Below are 23,414 nucleotides of genomic sequence, written 5' to 3' on the forward strand. Positions count from 1 at the left end.
AAAGTGGAGGAAGAGGAGGAAAGAAGCACTAAGGAAAGAAAGAAAGTTTTGAAGAGAAGAAAGAAATGATAATGAAATGTGTGTGGGGGGGTCTTTTCGATTAACTGAAGCAGGTGAGGAGGAGAACTGTGCCTGGAAAAGAGGGAGGACGGAAAAATGTTATTAGGACGAGAAATTAAAGCCCAAAAAAGTAGGGAAAGTTTGGATGGAGAGGAGTGGGGGGGGGGCTTGGGAAAATGAGGGAGGGAGGGGGGATGAAGAAGAGGATGGGGGAGGAGTCCCCCCCCTGCCCAGCTGATGAGGAGGAGGAGAAGGCTGCCGAGCGCGTCGCACTCCGCCGTGCGTCTGCGTCCCTCTCAGCCACCGAGTGCCCAGCGCGCCGATTCCTCCCCGAACCGAGCCGAGCCGAGCCGAGCCGAGCCACGCCGTGCGTCTGCCGCCCCCCGCCCCCCCCCACACCCCTACCCCCTAAACGCACCCCCTCGCCACCACCACCGCCACCCCACCCTCGCTGTGTCCGACCGCCGAGCTGTGGCGATGGAGCCGTGACCACCCTCGGCGTGCGCGCAAACCGAACCGAGCGTGTGAACCGGGCAAAGGATCCGAGGAGGCAGCTGAGACCGAGCGGCTGTGGAGGAGAGGAGCGCAGGGAGGCTGCAGTCCGCCGCGCGCCAATCGACAGACCCGCTTGTCCGGATTACTCTTTTTCTTTTTGCACCATTTCGCCTCCAACAGAAGAGGGACTTTCTTCGAGGATGCAGGGGAAGGGGGCGCGCTTTCGCACGGGATGCTGGAGACTAACGCTGCTGTCGTGCGTCCTGGCCATGCACGCGATCCCGGCGCCGGTCCACGGTAAGAGGCTGCGGCGCTTCCACCTTCCCCGACCGTGCCAATGACGCGTCCGCGTTCGTTTCGCTTCGTGCCATTGTGTGTTCACGCTTTGCTGCAGCAGCAGCAGCAGCAGCAGCATTGTCCTCCTTGTGGACCTCGACGCGCTCCCACCGGGCAGCCCGAAAAGGAGGTCAGCGAGGCCCGGCTTGTGGCTTAGGAAAAGCACTTAACACTCAACTAATAGTCTGGTTTGTTCCAACGTGATTCTCAACACCTTGCATCCTTTTTCTGGTCACTTGCCAGTGAGACTAGTGCATTTTCTCATGGAGCCCGGAGCCAATAATCTCCTCGTCTTGGATTTGACATCGATGGCACAAATGGCACCATTAACGCACAGAAGAGTCAATAACTGTCACGTGTCCCTGCAGGAATAATATAAAGGAGACACAAATGGCAGAACCCCTTCCAACAAAAAAAAAAAATTAGGTCACAATTAAAGTAGACAATTAAGTCCCTGTATGAATATGATGGGAGACACCGAGGGGAGGTGACAATTGGGGTCAGCAGCCAATCGAAACCAGTCGGACCTGATATCAAGACGTCCATTAAAATAGTGTAACATTGTAAAACGTGTGTTGGGATTAATGTTTATATGTCTCCAGATGTGAATATGCGCGATCCGCTCGAGGCTCGGTGTCGGGTTTTTTTGGTTGTCATTTTTTTTGTTTTTGAAGCATTGGCGCAAAGAATAAAAATAAATAATGCTTTGACTCATTCAGCAAAGTGGAATCCGCACACATGCACCGCGGTTTTCGGGAGAACATGACGAGAGATGTGCGGCGCTCGGAGGCGCGCTGGCACCGCAGCGACACAAAGGAGGATTAGAGCCCATGAATAATGCATGACGGGACCCGAGCGGACATTCTGATACACACACACACAGAGAGAGACGACTGAGTAAACATTCTCTTTGTAAAAAGACCACGCAAACTCTCTTTCTTTGTCTTGAGATCCATTACGCATGGCGGACTCCGCCGCTGTCCGATTAATAATGCAGCTGCGTGCGCCAAGATGAAAATCGTTGTGGCGTTATAATCGAATGTTGTCTGGTTGATTCTTCTCATGGCACATGGCCGAAAAACGCGTGGGCGTCTGAGTGCAAAGAAGTGAAGTCCAGAAGAGAGAGAAAACAAAATGAAGGATGTTTTTATTGAGCTGGAAACGCGAGTGGAACATCCAAGACGAGAGAATGATGTCCTGTCAGTCACCAGCCTTAGTTCCAGTTTTCCTTGAACTGAAATGGAAATGGAGTGTTTTCATTATTATTATTCCTATTATTTATTTTATTTCAGTGGCAGGTTTTTGCCCCCCCCCTCGTTCCCTATAGTGCCCTGTAGGAAATGGTGTGCAGACAGTGTAATGCATTTGAATATGAGATGTTTATGAGGAATTGATTGGCTTTAGCTCCCTTAAATGGAAAGAGCAGGCTCTGAGAAATTTGCCAGTGCTTGTGCTAGAGAAGATTACGGAAGATTACGGGTCAAACTTAAGTATGGGTTCGGTTCGTTAGCGGTGGAAAAACAAGTTTCGGACCAATTTGCAGGAAGCTGAGGCGGCGAGCTGTCACAGAAGAAAGAAAAGAGCACCGTAAGGAAAAGGCTAAACCTGGCGGATAGACAACACACATAGGTGATAGCGACAGGACGCAGGTATGGCATGTGAAGTTCTTTAGTGCGCTCGCAAAAACTGCAACATGACACCAAAACTAACCGTCTTAAAAGCGTCGGTTCAGACCTTGGTCCGGACAAGACTTTGAATCTCTCGTTTGTTTTATCCATAGTGGAAGTGTGGAGTTTTTCACCAGTTGACCTTTCACCCTCACGATGATGACAAGTATACAGTTCCCCGAATGTTAAACTTCTTCTCCTAAACTTCTCCTTTAAGGACGCAAATCGACACATCGTCATCCGACCTGCAAACGCCAATGCAGGAATGTCGCAGGATGTTGGAGCAACGCAGACTTTTCTCTCTGATGAAGTGCCCTTGAGCAAAGCACATTACTTCTCTTAACACATCCGGCTGGCGCCTCGGCCTTCTTTTGCACTTGAAGAAATCCTCATTTCATCCAGTATCTTTTTCTTCTTCTTACTACTACTGGGCCAGTGACAACATCCTTCAAACGGAAAATTTTGAGCTTTTTTGAAATGTATTTCACGTTGTCCTTTGAAAGAAGACGGCGTGGACACAGTCCATCCGCAGTGGTTTGAAATGATCTCACCACCTGGGTCAGATAAATCTTTTACTCTTTTCACACGATTTAGGAAAATAAGCATTTTAAGGACCAAATAACAGACTTGCCGGCGGCCGGCTGCACTTAGCCACAGCTGTGGAGGCTATCCCGAGGGGACCATGAATATCTGAATTTCATTTCGGGCCAATCCGTCCGATAAAAGATGAGCTATTTCAGTTGGTGGGCCGTGGAGCCCCGCCACGAGCAAGACTTATTTCATAAGATGGACATTTTAGTACGCGAAGGGATTACTGTGGGATATTAAGATAATAAAACACCATATGATCACCTTAGGCGGCACGGCGGCGCAGTGGTTCGCACTTTCGCCTCACAGCAAGAAGGTTCTGGGCTCGAATGCCGGGTTCAAACCAACCAGGGCCTTTCTGTGTGCGGTTTGCATGTTCTCCCCGTGTGTGCGTGGGTTCTCTCCAGGTTCTCCGGCTTCCTCCCACAGTCCAGAGACATGCAGAATGGGGTCAGGTTCACTGGAGACTCTGAATTGACCGTAGGTGTGAATGTGAGAGTGAATGGTTGTTTGTCTCTGTGTGTGGCCCTGTGATAGGCTGGGACCTGTCCAGGGTGTACCCCGCCTCTCGCCCAACGTCAGTTGGGATTCCCCCCCCCCGCGACCCTTAAGTGGATAAAGTGGTAGATGATGGACGGATGGATGATCCCCTTAGAGTAAGATTCGAGCTCTAATAAAAAGTGCTCTGTGACTCCCCTTTGTTTTCGCTCCTCGATGCTTTATTTCACGTCGAATCAAGCTCAGGTGAATGTTTGAGTAAAAAAAAGGTTGGCAGATCTGGTGCAGACCCCCCCGAAAACAACCTTGGGCCAACCCCTCCTCCACTCCCACACACACACACACACACACACATTCTCCCGCTCCACCGGTGAAGTGTGGAGGCGGCAGCTTGCCCCACATCTGTGTGTGATGCTCAGTCGACCGAGAGCCCGAACTAGTGACAGCTGACCTGAAAGGCGTCAGTCAACTCGCGTCTCGCTCCTTTTCTCCAGTGGCCATTTGCAATCCTGCGAGATAAGAACCGTCTCCTCCCCCCTGAAGCACGCTTTAACTCGAACTAGGTGATTGACGGAGGAATGGTTTTCGCTATTCTCGGTATAGACTCTGCTCCTCTCCTCTCCCGTGGCCCTCCTCCCTCACTCCCTCCGTCTTCTCCTCTGGCCCGCTGACACATATCTGCTCGCTGACAGATTATCTTTGATGTGCAGTGGGTCAATCTTCCAAGCCAAATCCTCCCTCCATGACTCCACTAACCCAGTCCTGCCTGTTTTGAAAAAGGAAAACAGGATCGGTGTAAAACCCCCACAATAACCCCCAACAATAGATGTGCACTCGCTCTCCCCTCTCCCATCTTCCTCCTTTCCCGTCGCCATGGAAACCACACGCATCCGTCGGCGCCGGCTGGCAGAGCAGTGTGTTCACATCGCCGCCATAATGTGTTCACACTTTGAATTTCATGAAGCCTTCAAAATGTTGGTGGGATTTTTTGGCACGCGCTGGCGTTGCTCGCCAAGTCTGGTGGCTCGGCGCCTGCTGACCCTGCATGAATGTGTGTGCGTGTGCGTGTGCGTGTACGCTCGTCTAAAGCCAGCCGCAGTGGGCGTAGTCCATCATTACCAGCTGTTTTCTGAAGATGATAATCATCATTCGCCCTGGTCGTATTCGCCATTTTCTGCACGGCGGTTCCTTGTGCCGTGTTGTGCGTTCCACTTCCAGATGTGCCGTTGTCGGCTGCGCGAGCAAACGTCCCTTGTCCTGTCTCAGTCCTGAGCGACGGAAAAAAAGCCGTGGCCGTCGTTTGGAGAAAGTCTTGTCTTTCGGAGCTGCGTTCGTGTTTGTCACCTCTGCAGAGCATTTACAATGCCTCTCGATGACGTCTTGGAGCATTGGAGAATCAAAGTCTCCTGCGGCACAACTGCATTGTGCAGAGTCCTTATTTCAGACGCGGCGTCGCGTTGTCTGCGCTTGTGGGGCGTCTGATGCTTTCGTCTGCAGGAGCGCGAGCGATGGACGCGTCGTCGCAGCGCGTGACCGCCCACGTCGGACGACCGAAGCCCATTACGGGCCCAGCTAGCGGAGCGGTTCGCAGCGGCGTGAGATCCTGTCGGAGTCAGACTGCGACGGCAAAAGAGACGGACGGCGGCGGCGGCCATTTTGTGGCTTCAGTCTGATAACAGCGTGCACGTGTGTGTGTGTGTGTGTGTGATGTGAGGAGTTTGGGATGTTGTCGTGGCAGGAAAAAGCACAGGTGTGACCCTGCGGCGGCGGCTGAGGTCGACACGTAGAACAGCTGAAGCGGCTCAATGGAATCCAACCATCGCTAGTTGTTTTTTGGGGATTCAGAGTCATTGTCCAGTCCCGTCCTGTCCCGTCCCCTCCAGTCCCGTCCCCTCCCCTCCCCTCCAGTCCCGTCCTGTCCCGTCCCCTCCAGTCCCGTCCCCTCCCCTCCCCTCCAGTCCCGTCCCCTCCCCTCCCCTCCAGTCCCGTCCTGTCCCGTCCCCTCCAGTCCCGTCCCGTCCCGTCCCCTCCAGTCCCGTCCTGTCCCGTCTCCTCCAGTCCCGTCCCGTCCAGTCCCGTCCTGTCCCGTCCCGTCCCGTCCAGTCCCGTCCTGTCCCGTCCCGTCCCGTCCAGTCCCGTCCTGTACGTGGGTCTGCATTTGTGTTTTCGACGTTTTAAAATGTGTGCGTTGTGGGTGGAAGATTTTCTAAATGTATTTAACATTTTCGAGAATAAAGTCGAAATAAAATACTTTTCCGTAGATTTGGTAACATCCATCCATCCATTATCTTTACCACTTTATCCTTTTGGGGGTTTTGGGGCGAGAGGCGGGCTCCGCCTTGGACGGGTCACCAGTGTATCGCAGGGGCCGACATGCAGGGGCAAACCAACTGTTCACTCTCGCATTCACAGAGTACGACGGTGCAACCCTGCCGCCTTTACTATCTGACCTGCAACAGCAAATTTGTTTTGTCAGAACGAAATTATGGCAACATAAAGTTTCCTATGTTGCTGATTTACATGTTTGGCAAGTGGCAAATGTGTCGATGCTAAATGTGATTGTTATGAGGTAAATTAAATTCTATTGTTATTCATTTTCCTTTTTTGAAACACATTTGCTCACAAAGGGATAAACCCAGTGGGGTCTCGAGTCAGAAACAGCTGAATGCGTTGTTCCTGACTCGACCTTTTTAAATTCACGCAGAACTTTTTGGCGCATTGTTGTTTACGTCTGATGCCGTTAGCTGTGCATCCTTCATGAAGAAAGTGAGGATGAGGAGGTTTGGTCTGCAGCACATGTCACACTTGTCTTTTTATAGATTCATTTTTTCAAAACACAATATTTCCTAAACATCACTAAGTGTTCTTAGTTGCCACACAGAGATCATTTTGATCATCAATTGATCAATTTACGTTTTTAATCACGAACAATTGGAGCATATTTATTGACTTCCGCTTCTCATCCAATCAATTTACTGCTTTTCTCAGCTTCATGTCATTGTAAATCGAGCACCTTCGACCCCCCCCCCCCGCATTTGTCAGAACAAAAGAAGCAATTTGTCCTTAACCTTTGCTCCATGGATAGTGACACTAATCTGTAGTTGCAGGTTGGTGTTTGTGATTTGAGCAGTTTTTGGACTGAACCACCAAAAGGGACAGAAACTTTGTCTCGCAGCACTAAACTGGGATCAACGGCGGTTTACTCATCCGCATAAATCTGTTTGTGGGGGAAACTGAATGATCCCTAATCTCATTTGTGACATCCTCCCACCTGGATCTGCCTGCAGGCCAACATCAGCATACGTAGGTGGCCACGCAGGCTTGACCCGACCAGCTGCTGGCTTCTGTCTGAGCTGCTGTGTGCTCGTGTGTGGACGTCCCCTCCCCTCCCCTCCAGTCCCGTCCTGTCCCGTCCCCTCCAGTCCCGTCCCCTCCAGTCCCGTCCTGTCCCGTCCCCTCCAGTCCTGTCCCGTCCAGTCCCGTCCTGTCCCGTCCCGTCCCCTCCAGTCCCGTCCCGTCCAGTCCCGTCCTGTCCCGTCCCGTCCCCTCCAGTCCCGTCCTGTCCCGTCCCCTCCAGTCCCGTCCCGTCCAGTCCCGTCCTGTACGTGGGTCTGCATTTGTGTTTTCGACGTTTTGAAATGTGTGTGTTGTGGGTGGAAGATTTTCTAAATGTATTTAACATTTTCGAGAATAAAGTCGAAATACAATACTTTTCCGTAGATTTGGTAACATCCATCCATCCATTATCTTTACCACTTTATCCTTTTGGGGGTTGTGGGGCGAGAGGCGGGCTCCGCTTTGGACGGGTCACCAGCGTATCGCAGGGGCCGACATGCAGGGGCAAACCAACTCTTCACTCTCGCATTCACGATTTAGTCTCCAATCCACCTCACGCCCGTGAAACTTTGCCGCATGTTCCTTCCGGCTCAAAGACAAAACAATTAGGAAACAGTATGTGTGCTTTTTCGAGCGGTGCTGAGTTGGCGTTGTTCTCAAACTCTGCGTGCCCTTGGGCAGTTTAATTTGCATGTTTGCATGTGCGTGTGTGTGTGTGTGTGTGTGTGAGTGTGTTTTAATGTAGGAGGTGAGTGTGTGTGGAAGAAAAGATGGAACAGGAGCACATCTTTCTGTTTGTGCGTAGGCTCCGTCTCTCCCTCTCAATGTGTGATGCTCGCTGCAGTGCGTTTGATTTCTGTCCGTGTGTGTGTCTGTCTGTCGGTGTGTAGTGTGTCCTTCCCCAAACGAGTCACTGAGTTCATTCTCATGCAAGAGCTCCTCTCTCCTCTCCTCCTTCTCTCTTCCTCCTCTCCTCCTCTCCTCCTCCTCCTCATCTCCTCCTCTCCTCCTCTCTTCTTCTCTCCTCATCCTATCCTTCTCTTCCTCTCCTCTCCTTCTCTCTTCCTCCTCTCCTCTCCTTCTCTTCCTCTCCTTCTCTTCTCCTCTCCTCTCCTCTCTCCTCCACTCTTCTCCTCTCCTCTCTCATCCTCTCTTCCTCCTCTCCTCCTCCTCCTCATCTCCTCCTCTCTTCTTCTCTCCTCATCCTTTCATCTCTTCTCCTCTCCCCCTCCTCTCCTCTCCTCCTCTCTTCTTCTCCTCTCTTCTTCTCCTCTCCCCCTCCTCTCCTCTCCTCTCTCCTCTTCCTCTCCTTTCTTCTTTCCTCCTCTCTTTTTCTCACCTATACTCTCTTCCCTTTTACGTTTCCGGTTGAGTGTGAGCGTGAGTGGCGCGGAGATTTGACTGTTGTTTTTTTTCCGGACTTTCCCTGTATTTCTTCACCTTATCTTTGTGCACGATCACGTCAGCGCTTCCTTTTTGGATTAATTGACTGCGTATTGGCCGAGTGATCGACAGTGTGCCGGGCGTTTTCCCCGGGAGGAATGGCGTGCTCCGAGAGGCCACCTCCGTCTATCCGACAGGCAGCGAGGACAGACCCGCCGGATAACAAACGTGACCGTGGAGGAGGTTTGGTTGGCTGTCGGGGAACAGCGAGGATTTGTTCATCGCCTGACAGAGAGCGGCGTTTTTTTTACGAGGGATTTGTCAGTGCAGGTGTCCCCGCTGTCAGATCATGAACTCCGGAGGTTGGGGGAACTTGCCAGCCGCTTTAAAACTGCGAGTTTGGGGCTGTAAGGACCCCAACCTGGAGCTCGTGCAGTCTCTGAGGCGGCAGGTGTTCGTGCTCCCGGACTCACCCGGAGGCGTCTTCCCGGGCGAAGCACGGTGACGGCCCGTACGTGGTTCAGGCCAGCTCCGGGACAGATGAGGTCGATATGGAGCGTGGAGATGTGGGACACGAACGGGTCGGGCGCTGCGGCGGTTGAAGTTGAGCAGTCTGTGAACACCGAGCCGGGTGGAACGGGAGCGGCCCGAGAGGCAGCGGTTGTCAGCGCCGCCGCCGCCGCTGGCGTTGAGTTTGTTTTGAGTGGAGGGCTGAAAGAGGAAATTGGAGGTCTCTGAAGATGTGGTGGGAGGTTGGCAAAGCACAGATTCCTGTCTTCCCGTTTCCACTGCTAAGATCAAGGCAGCTGTTCAGGAGCTTGAGAAACACCATCGAGGACATTGAAGAGGGCTCCCGCAGGAATCCAGATCCAACCACGGGTCACCTGTTGCAGGAGAGGAGGTTGGCGTTGAGCTCCTCCCTGCAGCGGAGAGTGAAGGGAGGGTCTGGTAAGGGTCTGGCTTCGTTCAGCCGAAGGACATGGACGCCCACAGCCTCTTTCTCTTTTAATCTCGGAAGGTCAGCCGCTCAGGGGAAGCAGACGACCTGCCTTCAGCAAAGTTGCTGATCGGTGTCCGGCTTCTCAAATTTGAATATTTTGTAATTTGTAGGTATGATCTTTTCGGTTCTTGACTGGTGGTCAGACAAAGTCCTTTGAGGATGTCGCTTTGGGCTCTTATGGATTGTAATGGACGCATTTCTGGTATATTTAAACGACTAATTGACAGAAGGAAATAGTCACTAGTCGTCGCCCATAAAGACTTGAGCGTTAACACAACATCGTGAATTAATACATTTTAATCCAAAATCTGACGTAAAACAAGTTGAAACACAGGGATGCAAGATATAGCTAAGGTGGACAGTGATGTACATCAGCCTTATACTTTGGTTCGGTAAGTTTTCCGGAATTTCCCAGCTTGGGATCAATAACTATCCATCTATGTTGTATTGTTTTTTTTCAGATTTCATTTTTAATATATCACTGAATAATGTACAATACCACAATGTCAATGATTGAATTCCCAGACCATTGTTGCATATCAAACCCAAACCCACATCAAATATCAGTTGACTGGAACTCTGTAACTGTAAAAGCATGGACACACACACACGCGCGCGCGCACACGCTCGCACCTGTCAATTTTAATGTGACTGGCCACTTGAACATCAGGATGTAAAGAGGTGAAGGAAAAGCTTGTGTGTGTGTGTGCAAAGTGGACATCTTATATGCATGGTTTCACACACGTGCATGCTTGCACACGTGTCCTTACACACACACACACACACACACACACCGGCACAGACAGGAATTGCACAGCGTCACATTTCATCTCATAAAACCACAGTTCTACAAAGATGAACTCATCATTAGGTGTGTGTGTGTGTGTGTGTGCGTGTGTGTGTGCGTGTGTGCATGTGTGTGTGCGTGTGTGTGTGCGTGTGCAGATTTTGACAGCTTTGCGGCGCCGTGGCGGCTCTAGCAAAGGCTGACCCAGTTTCTATGGCAACCCATCCTCCATCCTCCGCCACCTGTGGAGTCGCGAATGACAGCGTTTATGTGATGGAAGGAGGCAAGGGGAGCGTCAGACAGGAAAGACGGGAAGCAGAAGGGAGGGATGAAAAAATGAATTAAGGAGATACGGCGTGGGAGATTAAGAGGCGATGGGGAGATGGACTGAATAAGAAATGAAAAAAAAAGATGAGTCGAAGAAGAAGAGTGAGATTGGCTGATGGATAATCGATGCAGAGGTTTTCAGCGTGAAGGGAATGGGGACCTGTAGTTCCTCTTTATATCGATGTTAATGAGCAGCATTGAGTGACGGTTAAAAAAGCCTCATGTCTTATTCATCAGTGTGTGTGTGTGTGTGTGTGTGTTTCTCTTGAGGTTCAGGTATTTGACGCCGAAATCAATGAAAACAAGTTCAAGAGGCTCTCAGTCTCTCTGCTTCTTCCCCGCTCGGTGCGGCCATTTTCATAGGCATTCACTTCATTCTCCCTCGGGCGTGTTAAACGTCCACACGCTCAGTCAGAAAACACAGAAACCGGTCACTTTGACGTCGTTGTTTTCCCGGTGCATGTACAGCAGAGGCACTGGTTAAAAGCTAAACGACACAAATATCATTTTTAAGGTTCGTGCTGGCGGCGTTAAAAATGTTAAGACTCTCCTCGTTCGCAGTGTCCCGTGCACACTTAGATGGATAGATATACAAAAACTAGGTCGCGCGAATGAATGCAAATTTGACTTTGAGAGAAGAAAGATGTTCTGTAGTGATTGTCGGAGGGAGACGCTTTTTCCACAATTCAGAAGAAACATACTGCGGTCAGTCACCGCCACAGACTGTATATAAAAATGGACGTAGTCAGACATTTTTTTGACCAGTATTAAAATGCTCAGTGTAGAAAATGAGTTGTTTAATGAGTGACATTAAAACATATTACATACAGATTTGACTATAAACAAGACTGAGCATATTGTCCCTAATGGAGCCTGTAAGCCTTTGTCTGTTTGCCATCCAGTGTCCAAATTTCCCCCCTCCTCCCTCCTGTCTGGGTCACCAAACTGGCCGTCGGGCCCGAGCTGTCAGAACCAATCAGGCAACTCTTTACAGTCTGTCACAGCCAATCAGAGTGCCCCGGGTCCGTGAGTGGTTTAGTGGCTTCCCCTCTCCAAACCGAACGGGGGTTAAACAGAAGGGGAAGCCTGAGGGTCGGCGGCTCGCCAACACGGGCTAACTGCACTTGGCCTTGAGGCACCGTCACCCCCAAACAATCAGTCTGAGACACACATGCGCACACACACACACACACACACACACACACACACACACACACACACACACACACACAAGCCAAACTCCTCTCATTATGACCACCCACACCCCTCAGCAGAAAAGGATGGAATCCACCCCAATTACCAGTGTAGTGTTGTACTGGCAGAGAGACAACAAACACACACACACACACACACACACACACACACACAGAAAACATGTGAGGAGTCTCCTTATGTAATGCTGTTTGATTATCTCCCCTAATTTGGGAGAGAAACAAACAATGACGCCTTTATTCCGTTGGTTTGGTCTCATTTGGGGTCTCAGCCGAACTGTCCCGGACGCAGACTGAAGCCGGAGCTCCGAACCGACCTGTCCTGACTCGACCCGACCCTGACCCTGCTATCTGATGTCTTTGGCTCTAATTGGGTAAAAGACTCTGGTCGTTGTTGGTTCAAATCTACTAACTGTAACTCCACGCACCACAGAATATTACCAAACCAATCTTCTGTCAAAGACTCAACATAGCTGCCAGTGCGGTGAGATAAGGTTCTGATGAAATTCCCTTTGTTCTAAATATTGAACGATCAGCTGCATCTCAGAGATGTACATTCATTTGTGAGTTTGTAGGCTTGAGGAACCTGAGGTTCAAAGTTCATACCTGAGCGTGGTAACAATCACAGAAAAGTACCGGAAGGATATAAGTAATAAGATATTACTTAGTAAGTACATGAAAAACCTATGAGGATTACCTAGATGGTAATACAATCTACGTACTAAGAAAGTAACGATCGGAAAGGATGTAAGTACTAAGACATTACTTAGTAAGTACATGAAAACCTATGAGGAAACTAGATGGTAATACAATCTACGTACTAAGAAAGTACCTATAGGGAACGGAGGTAAGTAGTAGTTTCTTAATACATAGATTGTATTACCATGTAGTTTCCTAGTACGTTTCCATATACTTACTAGGAAATAACTTAGTAATTAAATGAAGTTATTTTGGTACTTTCCTAGTAACTATATTTTGTTACCATCTAGTTTCTTCGTAAATACCAGGTAATTAGTGGACTGTAAAATAATACATTTTTTATCTTCATTTGGAGAAAAAAGTTGTCCGGCGGTTGTTCCAGTAGCTCTATACCTCTGCACATTATTCATTTTTTTTCCTACTTTACCGTTGGCCCTGTCTGTAGCATGACACTGTCGGTCGTAACCAACGGTAATCTCACTCCGAAACAAGCCGAGGAGGTTACGTCTTCACCTTCACCCCCGTCTGTTCGTCTGTTGGGTCAGCAGGATGCCAAAAAAACAAACTACAGAACGTATTTCCACGACACTCCACGACACTCGGTGGAATGATGGGACATGGGCCAAGAAAGAACTCATCAAATTGCCCAGGGAATAAGTCATAAGTCAAAATCAGACATACTTAGGGGACTGATATCTATGAGTGTGAGCAGTTTGGCGCAGCTTGATTGAATTTGAGGAGACTGCTGAGTGCCATTCTAGTTAATAATCTGATGATTGAGTTTCATGATACATGGGACCTTGAATTTATTTATTTCTTCTCACTGTACAGTACAATTTAAAAACCACAAAGGCTGCAGATGAAGTGCAGTTCAATGGAAATCATGGCCGTGTTATAGAAACGTTCAAATATCACTGTCTCCATTTCAGAGAATTTTCCACACAATCGTGTCTTCTCTTCCGAGGCTCTTTTTGTGCATTAATAGTTTATCCATCTATGCATTGCTGCATTAACTGCGGTGCATCACAGCTACTAGGACAAACAGTGCTGTTGTGTGGCGGCGTGATGCGGAGCTTACCTTCTGGAGCCGCCACGCCGCTCCTGAGCCAGCCGTCCGTCAGTAGGTTCTCCCTCGTTAATCCAATTTGGCTAAGGAGGCGGTGAAAGGGAGACAACTCGGCCTAATTGGAGCTCAGTTAGGAGATGCGCAGTGAGGACTCTGGCAGGGAAACACCAGCGAGGTTTCCTACATCACACTGCCTGACGTCTGAGGTGTGTACTGGCAGATGCGTGTGTTATTACTGTACTCAGAAGAACCAGGACAGGTGAGGCTGACAACCTATGTGGCAAACACTATTACTGTTTTTCTTTGATTTTATATTTCATTTGAACCCTGATTAGACTTAAGAAGTGCACTTTGTCTTGTCCATGGGGATCCATCAAGTAGTTGTAGAGACATTTCTATCTATCGTTTCTATCTACAAATGTCAAGCCTTGTGATGCCGATAGAGGGAAAGCCAGGCGATCGTGAAAGTCATAAAGATTCACCCTTTGGCCATCATGACTGGCTGCAGCCTATTAAAATAGTGGTAGAGATATTTTGATCCGAACCTAAGGGTTGGATTGGCTGACCGACCGACCGACGTTGCCATCGCTAGACCAAATGACCCAAACTGAAGATCAGGGTTGAGAGTTGAGAGACGGCGGTTGACCTATTTTAGCTAATGTTCATTCCGTGCATTTCCAATGATCAAGGCACAGCTCAATGTTGACGCCCATGTGGAATTGCCTTCAGCTGTGAACGTATTTGCTCCGATCACAAATAGATAGAAACTCCCAGTTGGTATTAAATTACCAAAATTTTTTCCCACAGAAAATCCAATGTTGGGCTTTCACTTCATGTAACGTGAGTCTTTCTGGTGAAAGACGTGAATGTTTGAGGTTTTTTCTTGATTGACAGGCGACTCACCCTCAGCTGTGGCGGTTTTCTGTTAACTTGTTCCGCCCAGGCTACGCCCTCATTCATCCAGATTTTGGCCCTACGGACTGCAAGTTTAATGCCAACAATGAAGCAATGGTGAAGTCCAGGCCAGATTTGCAAGTTCACTTTTGTTGATGGCGTTGGGAGAAAATATAGACGATTTGAAGCGTCATATTTGAGGTGGGAAATAACAGATCCCTAATTTCGAAAGGATTCATTTAGTTCCATTCAAACATTTGCACTCAATGTAGGTGTAGTGAATTGGAAGTAATTGCAGCACCGTACAAAGACACAGCAGTAAGTGAACCCCTCCTTGTTGACAACACGTTATAGCTGCATTCCCAACGTTCCCCAAGAGCAAGTTTATGGGTCTTTGCACCGCAGGGGGCGGGGTCTAAATTCAGTGTCGGGTAAATCCTTTTAGCCCTCAAGAAGTCCCCTGTTGGGGGAGTAGTACTTTTCATACAGGGACCTTTGGGGTGGGACTTGCAGTGCTGAACATGCCTGATTGGTTGAGTTTCATTGCAATCTATACGATAGCTCATAAAATCTGTTTCCTTACTTTAAGTTGAACATGTGAAGTATTTCGAATGCCTTTTTTTTTTTGTAGGCCCTCACCTCTTCCGATCATACGAGCACATTTTGAATCTCCTCCGTGTTTCCATGTTTATTTCATGGTGTTGCTTGACTTGCGGAGCATCATTGTGTAATCTTCTGAATTACCGCCACCTGGTGGACTGGAGTGGGACTGAGCTTGTTGTAGCTGTCACCTGTTCACACGTCAGCAGGGACGTTCATACATCCTTGGTCTTCAGGCCATAGTGGAAATGCAGGCAAACTATAATCTGTAGGAAACGTTTAGTTCCTTGAAAAAGGATTCGTTGGACTAAAGGCTCTAGGAACTTTTGGTCAAAATGCAGCTCTTGACTGAGCACAGTTTTGCACCAAATTCCATCTTTTGCTGGTTTGAACTGTTCCATTGTATAAAACTGGGTTTGCAAAGGCTCCGTTCAGCTCAGCAGTGATGAAAAATGCTAAACACTTTTAATCATCATAACCATCAGCGTCGCGTCATGGTTTTACAAACATGGCTGCTTGTTTATCCCGCTGTTCAGAAACCTGGATATTCAGGCTTGGAGCACTCCAACTGAAAACAAGGATACTGTAACATGTAAACTACCTCGTGTGCAGATTTGTCATCAAACCATCAGTCCGGGAAAATCAAAAATATGATGTGGTGATCAACAGGCTGAAATAACATCTGATGATGCAGGCGCTGCAGAACATGAACTTGATTGCTATTATTGTTTTCCATTGCTGGTCATAAATCAGCAGGGTATATGAAATGCGGCAGTTGAAACCCTGTTGATTCAACTAGATACAGCAAGGAGTGGACTGGACCGTAGGGCGCTGCTCGTGATCTGAGATTCAGGTTTTCCACATGAATGACGACATATCCCAAACAAACTGGCCATAACTCAGCGCTGAGTCAGAGCTCTCAGCTCAGCTACTTCAAAAAATCGACAGGTCACACACAGAGTCGGTGTCCGTCCCTGGCACTAGTTTAGCATGTCGGCAGATCACAGCGTTCCAAATGGTTTGCAGACTGATACAATAATGCAAACCTGCGAGTGTTGTCAACCGCACCGGGAGCGTCGCACTTTGAAATAACCTGGCAGAAGCAGTGTGAGATCTGAGGCCAGCGAAAGTAGTCTGAACAGAGACTTTCACGCTGTCCTTTTCACCATCTCTCCATCCCGCACGTTGCCAGATCCTCCTCCTCCTCCCTCCCTCAGTCTTTTTCTTTCAGGCTCTTTCTCTGGCCTCTCTCTCTGTCACAATGTGTCTCTTCTCCCCCGTCCCTCATTACCATCCCTCCTCATCATCCCCTGTCATCCTGTCAGGTTGCAGGCCGAGGAGGAGGAGGAGGAGGAGGAGGAGCATTTGGCTGTGTTGAAGGCTGTTGAAGGTTTTCTCTGAAGGTTTCATCCAAAAACAGCAGTCCACTGGACAAGCTGTCACTTAATGCGTGTACTGCTATCAGGTCTGTGTGTGTGTGTGTGTGTGTGTGTGTGTGTGTGTGTGTGTGTGGTTTTGGAATATTATCCCATGTGGTTTCGGTTGACGTGGTAAACAGCAGCGGGCTGTGGCCGGGCTGGCTCAGTGGATAGAGCAGGCACACATATACTTCGAGGTTTATGCCTCAACGTAGAGGTCCGGGGTTCGAAATACGACCTATGACGATTTCCTGCACATATTCTTGTGATGCTGCAGGAAATGTTAAGGACTCCCAATGGAAAATGATTTGTCTGATCGGATTAAAAAACGATTAGTTAACTTTTCGACTGAGACCGGTTTTGTTTTCAGATTGTGTCTGTATTGTTGGCCTACATGAATAAAATCAACTTATTTTAAACAAGAAGATCATGTGAAAAGTAGGAAATCAGTGAATGAAGTCGATGAAGCATACTGTATACAGATTTGAGCAGTTACAGTATGGTTTCTTGATTGTTTTGTTCTTCGATTGTGGCTCGTCAGTGTCCACATATCAGACATCACGTCATTAAAGTCCTAAAAGTTTGCTTGAGGTCATAATAAGTTATAATGAACCACTGCTCCTGTAAATGGAGCCCGGAGACATTTAGAGATTAAAACCCCAGAGGGTCCAGACCGGAGCTGAACTTCATTCGGCGAAGATCCTTCGCAGATATTTTCCAACATATGCCATTTGGCTCCTTTCGACCAGGAAGTGCTCGCATGCAATCGGCGTCGGTGATCGTGGTTGGAGCGGAACACCCAAACTGCTGGGACATGAATATGCTCATGTGCAAGACAAGACATATAAATATGATGTCAACCGTTCTAAATGAGAGTAGATGACGATGACAACTGAAGTTCTTTCGTCATCATTGAAGATAAACAGATCAGATTTTATTCTCTCAGATAAATGTGTCAGACTTTTTTTTTAATCAAGTGATTATCAAACACCAAGTTGTGAATAATATTGTGATGTCATTGCTGTCATTTTAAAGAAATGACTTGGAGCTCGGTACCTGTAAAAAAAACAAAACCTATTTAAAATGACTGCTCAAAACTTTTTAAAAGTTAGTATCCCAGACGCCCAGTATCTGACGGAGCATTCAAAACAACCGCGTTGGGCTGACGTCACGGTGGGTCGACACTTGGTGAGGCGGAGCAGTTAGTCAGTGGGGACTGATACATCCCCTCCATCCTGCTTCATATGCAGCCAACACGAGTCGTGTTTCTCCACATTTGTCACCTCTTCTTCACATGTCGCGCAAAACATCAACATGCCACTAATGCTGACTTGAAACAATGGCCGTCAAGCACGAGGTATCTTAACTATTCAGATTAATCAATACAAACGTCTCTTGGCTCGTTTTAGATTCGTAAAAAAAGAAAGAAGCACTTTGACAGCAGTTACCAATTCCAATTACTTTGACGTTTGGTGGGTTGGCTTGTTCAGTTCAATTCAATTTTATTTGTGTAGCGCCAAATCACAACATACATCGTCCCAAGGCCCTTTGACAGGAAGAAATCTCTAACAGAACCAGAAACTGGTTGTTGCCGAATTGTCAAATTGGCTCACGGAGTTTCCTAAATTCTTGAAGTGACCCGGAAGTATTTGTACGTAGTACAGTGAAAGTCTAGTGGGATTCTCTGAGCAGCGCTGTCGTCTTCTCCTAAGTCCTATGAGTCCTCCTTGACACCTTTCCTTGACCTCGTGACGTTTCCCACTGAGGTCAAGGAACAGTAGATAGGAAGGACAATTCGACCTCACTCTATAGCTTGTTGGCAGGACATTTTCGTACCTGAAGGGGGAAATTGTTGGTAGTAAGACGATAAAATCATTTTAGTCTGATTTGCTTACAGCAGGTAAGGTTTACTTGATCTCAGGCTCATTATTTTCCAGCTGCTGCTGCCCCTTTATCATAATCTTCATGTATTTACAGCTTTCTTACGATTGCTGATATTGTTGTCTGCGTCTCCTTAAGGGACCCCCCCCCCCCCTTTTCCCGGCAGGGCATCCCCCAAGAGCCTCCCAAATCCCTCCCCTCTCCGACCACATAATCCCTAATCCCAGTTCCTTTTGCCGTTCAAGTACATTAGTGAATTATTCCTTTAATCCCGAAAGGGGCTGGCGGCCGTAAAGCAGCTTTCTGCCTGACTCGACGAGCCGCCCTCGGATGAAGTCACGGGCCCGGGGATAAGCGCTACAGCCAATCGCGTCTCCTTTTAATTAGTTCCAGCCCCTCGTGTCCAATTGCCAGACTCTCTGAGCCCACTTTGATCGTCCGTCGCACAGTGCGACTTGAGACCTGAGTTTGTGATGTCATTGTGTGGCTCTGAACCCGCTGGTAGTGTGAGTTGTTGTTTTTTTCTTGGACTGCCGGCAGCATAGAACGACATTTTTACAGTATCGGGCCCAGTAGGTGTTTTCTGATCAGCGTTATTCACCCAAAACACACTCAAGGAATTTGCAATTCCAAATTCAACTTTACTTTAGATTTTTGTATATTTGTTTTTCTGGGGTTTTTTTGTATTGTCTTTTTAAAAGATTTATTGTTTTAACAGTGTTTGTATGTTATGGCCAAGAGATTTTAGCCTCAACGAAAGGTCTGCCTTCTTTTTGAAAGGAATATTATATCAAATGATATCATCACTGGTAGCCCATTCAGGATATATACTGTTTTATATATTTCCATGGAATTCCTGTCAGAGACACCTTCCATTCCTTAATCTGTTGTTGATTTAATCTCGGTAAGAGACTATATGTGTCTGTAGACGTCTCCTTTACAAGGCTCTGTCAGTTTAAGTTTTGTTCCTGAACTTATCAACACAAACAGTTTTTAGAGTGATACCATTTCCCCCATCATTCAATTTGCTCAACTTCCCTCCCCGACTCCCTTTTTTTTGTGTTCAGGGTAACCTTGCAAACGCTCCATCAATCTTGGGGAAAGTTTTACAATAATTACACCTTCATGGTTTAAAAATTCATGACGCAGACTAACAGTTGAGATGGATCAGAAAACTCAGGGTTGCAAAGCAAATCTCTGTCTTAGAGATTTAAGATACTGTATTAGCAACATCTCCTGTTGGAATCTGACCTTGGCCTTTGTTGCATACCGTTCGCCATCATTTACTCCCCCACTGTCCCGTCATTTCTCTTCTAAAAGCTGGATCAGTCTCACTAAACAAACCCAAACTTTTCAGGCTTTTCTTGTTTGACATTTGAACTGACAATTTTTTGTTTGCAGGAATTGTTGACGGGACCAATGTCACTGAGCTGGGCAATGCGGGCAATGTCACCTCCCTTCTCGCGGAGGAGCAAGGACCTGCCAAGGTCAACAAGCCCATCGCCACGGCAACCGAGATGAGCAGCTCGGCCAGTCCTGACACGATCAGCACTGTGACGCTGCGGGCGGGCCGCGTCCCCCGCGCCGGCGAAGACGAGGAGCAGAGCAGCGGCATGTTTGGCGAATCGGTGGTTCCGGCGGTGGAGGAAATAGGCGTGGCGGCCTCGCCTGAGCTCATCCCCGATTCAGCTGAGACGGAGCACCTGCTGCCTAGCAACCCGCGTAAACAGGATGCCGTGGATGGTGAGGTGGAGGACAAGGAGGAGCGTTTGCCGAACACCGACCCAACTTGGATCCATGCCGAGGACACAGCCGTGTTTGACCTGGACCGCCTTTTCACCACCACTGCTCCGCCCCCGGCCGCCACCAACCCCTCCAACCCCGACGTCCTCCATGTGGACTTCTTCGACCCCTCCTCCCGTGGGCGCAGCCTGGACCTGGCCCCGCCCTCTCCCTCATCACTGGCCCATGAGCTGCAGGGTGGCGACCCGACCTCCTGGGCGATGCCTGACAACTACGACTACCTCACGCCCTATGAGGACGGCGTGTCCCCAACTGCCGACGAGTACACCTACAGCACCACGACGGGGGCCTACGAGAGCGACGACGACCTCCGATCGTCTGCTGGGTCTCCGGGCCGCTCGAGGCCTCGGGCCCCAGGGTCTGGCCCCCTCATCCCGGGGGCGGCACTTCCTGGTGCGGGAGCTCCTGTACCAAACGTCCCCGCAGCCGCTCCCCCTGCAGCCTCACCGGTGGACGGGTCGGATGGGTTGGGCGGATGCCGCGTGGGTTACCCGATGGTGAACGGAAGTTGCCGCTCGCCCTGTGACGCACTGCCCAACTACTGCTACAACGGGGGACAGTGTTACCTCCTGGAGGGCATGGGAGTCTTCTGCAGGTAAGACAACATGCTGCGCTCTGAATACACAAATCAAGCCAATGCCACTCACCAATCTACAGATCTCAACTTTGCAGGTTTTCAAAGTTGCATCAACTTTTTTCAAAAATCACATCCTTCGCCTCAGAGACAAAACGCCAGTCAAACGAGAACACATGGACATCGTGCCTAAACATTATTGCAACTCAATATGTCCAGTGATAGCGCCACCTCTGGTGTCTGCAACAATACCAACATATACAATTACTAAGAAATCTTAAAGAGCAAAAGATACATTTCAAGTAACCCTGGTTCGTACATCAGTGGTAGCTGTGGAAACAGCCAGAAGATAATGCTGCATGATCCCATATGTTGTAGACTCACCAAAACATAGAAAAATAAATAATTATGGGCTAAAACAGGACTCAGAGGTAGTTTAGACTCCATAGAGACACAAGGTCAGTTGTTACTCTTCTTCTTCTGTGTTAAAAGGAAACCACGAAGGTTTAATATTTGTTAAACTTTCGAAAGGCTCATTGTCGCGATCACAAGTTGTGCAGCGTTAACACCAAAGCATTTGTGAGTTTGTGTAGTCGGTCTGTCTTTGATTACAACTGCACAGAGCCCAGCTTTAAAATAAAAAAGCAGGAGAACAAAATCCTTTAAAAAAAAAAACGCACGCAGCTGCTGTCGGTTCATGAAGGTCGATCATTTCTATTAATCAACGATCAATAATAGTGTGCTGGAGAATATATATATTTTATATATTATATTCATATCATTTCCATAAACACAACTGCTCCCCCCCTATCTCCTGCATGAGCCGCCCTCCAGGCTGTGGCCGCGGACTGCACTAATGATTCTCCTCAATACCTCCATCCAATCGGGCCGCCGTGAAGATGAATCTAGGTGGAGGTCAAAAGTCAAACGGATTAAGAGATGTGAGATATGAAATATGGCGTAAGCCACAGAGTGATTTCAGCTCTCGTACTGTGCACACCCACAGTGCATCTGTGGATTAAGGCGTCCCGATCTGTGATGTGAGCAGCTACTGTACATTTGACAACATCACATCGGCGTGCACGGGTTCAGGATTAGAGCTGCTGCAGATGTGGCGGTGCGATTGTGAATGGGTTTAAAACTCACCAGCGTTTTTTCAACTTTTGAGCTGTGATCTCTGAATCGTCCGCGAGTCTCAGCTCTCTCCGTCCTGTTCACCTCAACTCGTCCACGGACCCGTAAACTTCTATTGGACTCATGGGAAATGATTTTTTATAAAAGGCGACTAATAATTGAGATGTTGAATGAACAGCGATATTGGCTTCACTTTTAAAAAGGCTGCTTGAGTTCAAGGCTGCATTTCATTATGTTTTAAGCTTAGTTTCAAATGTCAAATGGGATTTTGAGCGAGTTCTCTCTTTCTTCTGGAGAAGATTCTCCTCATTTTGTGTGAATCTGAATTTAAAGGTCACCAAAGTTGAACTTACATTATTAAAAAAACAACATACAGTTAGTACAGACTCCGCCTTCCTCTCGTGATTGATCCCAATAAATTAACTGATTTCTCCGCAATATTTTCGGAGTTTCAAATGCTGCTGTGATCCATCGTGCTGTTTGTGGTTTCTAACTGTATAAATGTCGATTAACGTGCACGTCCTCCTGCGACATTTTCATCAGAATCATAATTGGGTGGAGAAATGAACCGCGAGGGATCAGGTTCCAGTGGAATAAAAAAAAAAGGGGACAAAACAAAAAAGATAGCAGCCGCCATTTTGTGCCGACGGTCAGTATGCGTACTGGAAGAGCTCCATCACGAGGAAGAGAGGCACGTTATGTGGCGATTGGCCTCCGGACCAGAGCTGATGGAGAAAAATATCATTCTGACTGACCCGGTAAACATAAATTTACTTGCTCCGAAAATAACTAATCCGGAGATTTACGGTGCATCCCTGGTTCAGTTGTGTGACCCAAGGTTAGGGTCAGGGCTCGTTAGAGTTATTAGGGTTAGGGTTAGGGTTTCACAAATCACGTTGATCCACAATCTTTTATACAAAAAAGGGCAATACGGTTTTTAACGAATGTGACCTTAAATTATTGCTCTGCATTATATGTGAAATACACAAAAAAAAAATTATATATATATATATATATATATATATGTATTAAAATTTATTTGACTTTTCAAGGGGGCAGGGGCTCCTGTGGGAGGGGCGCCCCCCCCCCCCCCATTCAATGGTAGGGGAAACACTGTAGCATATGCATAATATGCTACATTGTGGTAAGAAATCTGATATTTTGCATTGGGTACTATTCATTTCAATCAATTGAATATCTCTTTTATAATATTTACATAATATAGTTAGGTCTGAGAACAATATGAATAAAAACAAATGTAGCCAGCCCAGCAGCTTGTATTTGATATATACAAGAGCATAGAGTTAGAGTTATTTTACATTGGGTCAAGTCTTATTTACATTGGGTAAAATATATTTTACATTAGGTGCTATCCATTTAAATCAATACAGTATATTTTTTATAATAGTTAAATAGTATAGTTAGGTTTAAGTGTCACGGGTTTAAAGGAGCAGGACCCAAATGAAGGTAATAATATTTATTATTTTTGATAACTAAGTATTTAATAACTAAGGTACCAAAAAGCAGATATAAACAAAAAGCCAACTCTCCAAACCTCAAATCCAAAACTCCAAAATATACTACAACGGCATAATAGAATTCCAGAAAAATTCAGTTTTTGGTTTTTGGAGTGTGCCACCCCATCTGCCCCCCCCCC

At 47.7% G+C, this 23,414-nt stretch overlaps 1 protein-coding gene across 1 annotated transcript in view; it reads left to right on the forward strand.

The window, feature by feature from the left end:
- Window positions 1-325: 325 nt before the first annotated feature.
- cspg5a (chondroitin sulfate proteoglycan 5a) overlaps window positions 326-23,414 on the forward strand; it is a 45,202-nt gene continuing 22,113 nt past the window's right edge. The window contains exons 1-2 of the mRNA XM_035607578.2: window positions 326-852; window positions 19,648-20,644. Coding sequence (XP_035463471.2) covers window positions 756-852; window positions 19,648-20,644 — 1,094 coding nt within the window. The 5' untranslated portion in view covers window positions 326-755. The remainder of the gene's footprint in view (window positions 853-19,647; window positions 20,645-23,414) is intronic.

This window comes from Scophthalmus maximus, chromosome 10, assembly GCF_022379125.1.
Source record: "Scophthalmus maximus strain ysfricsl-2021 chromosome 10, ASM2237912v1, whole genome shotgun sequence".
NCBI classification, from domain to species: Eukaryota; Metazoa; Chordata; class Actinopteri; order Pleuronectiformes; family Scophthalmidae; genus Scophthalmus; species Scophthalmus maximus.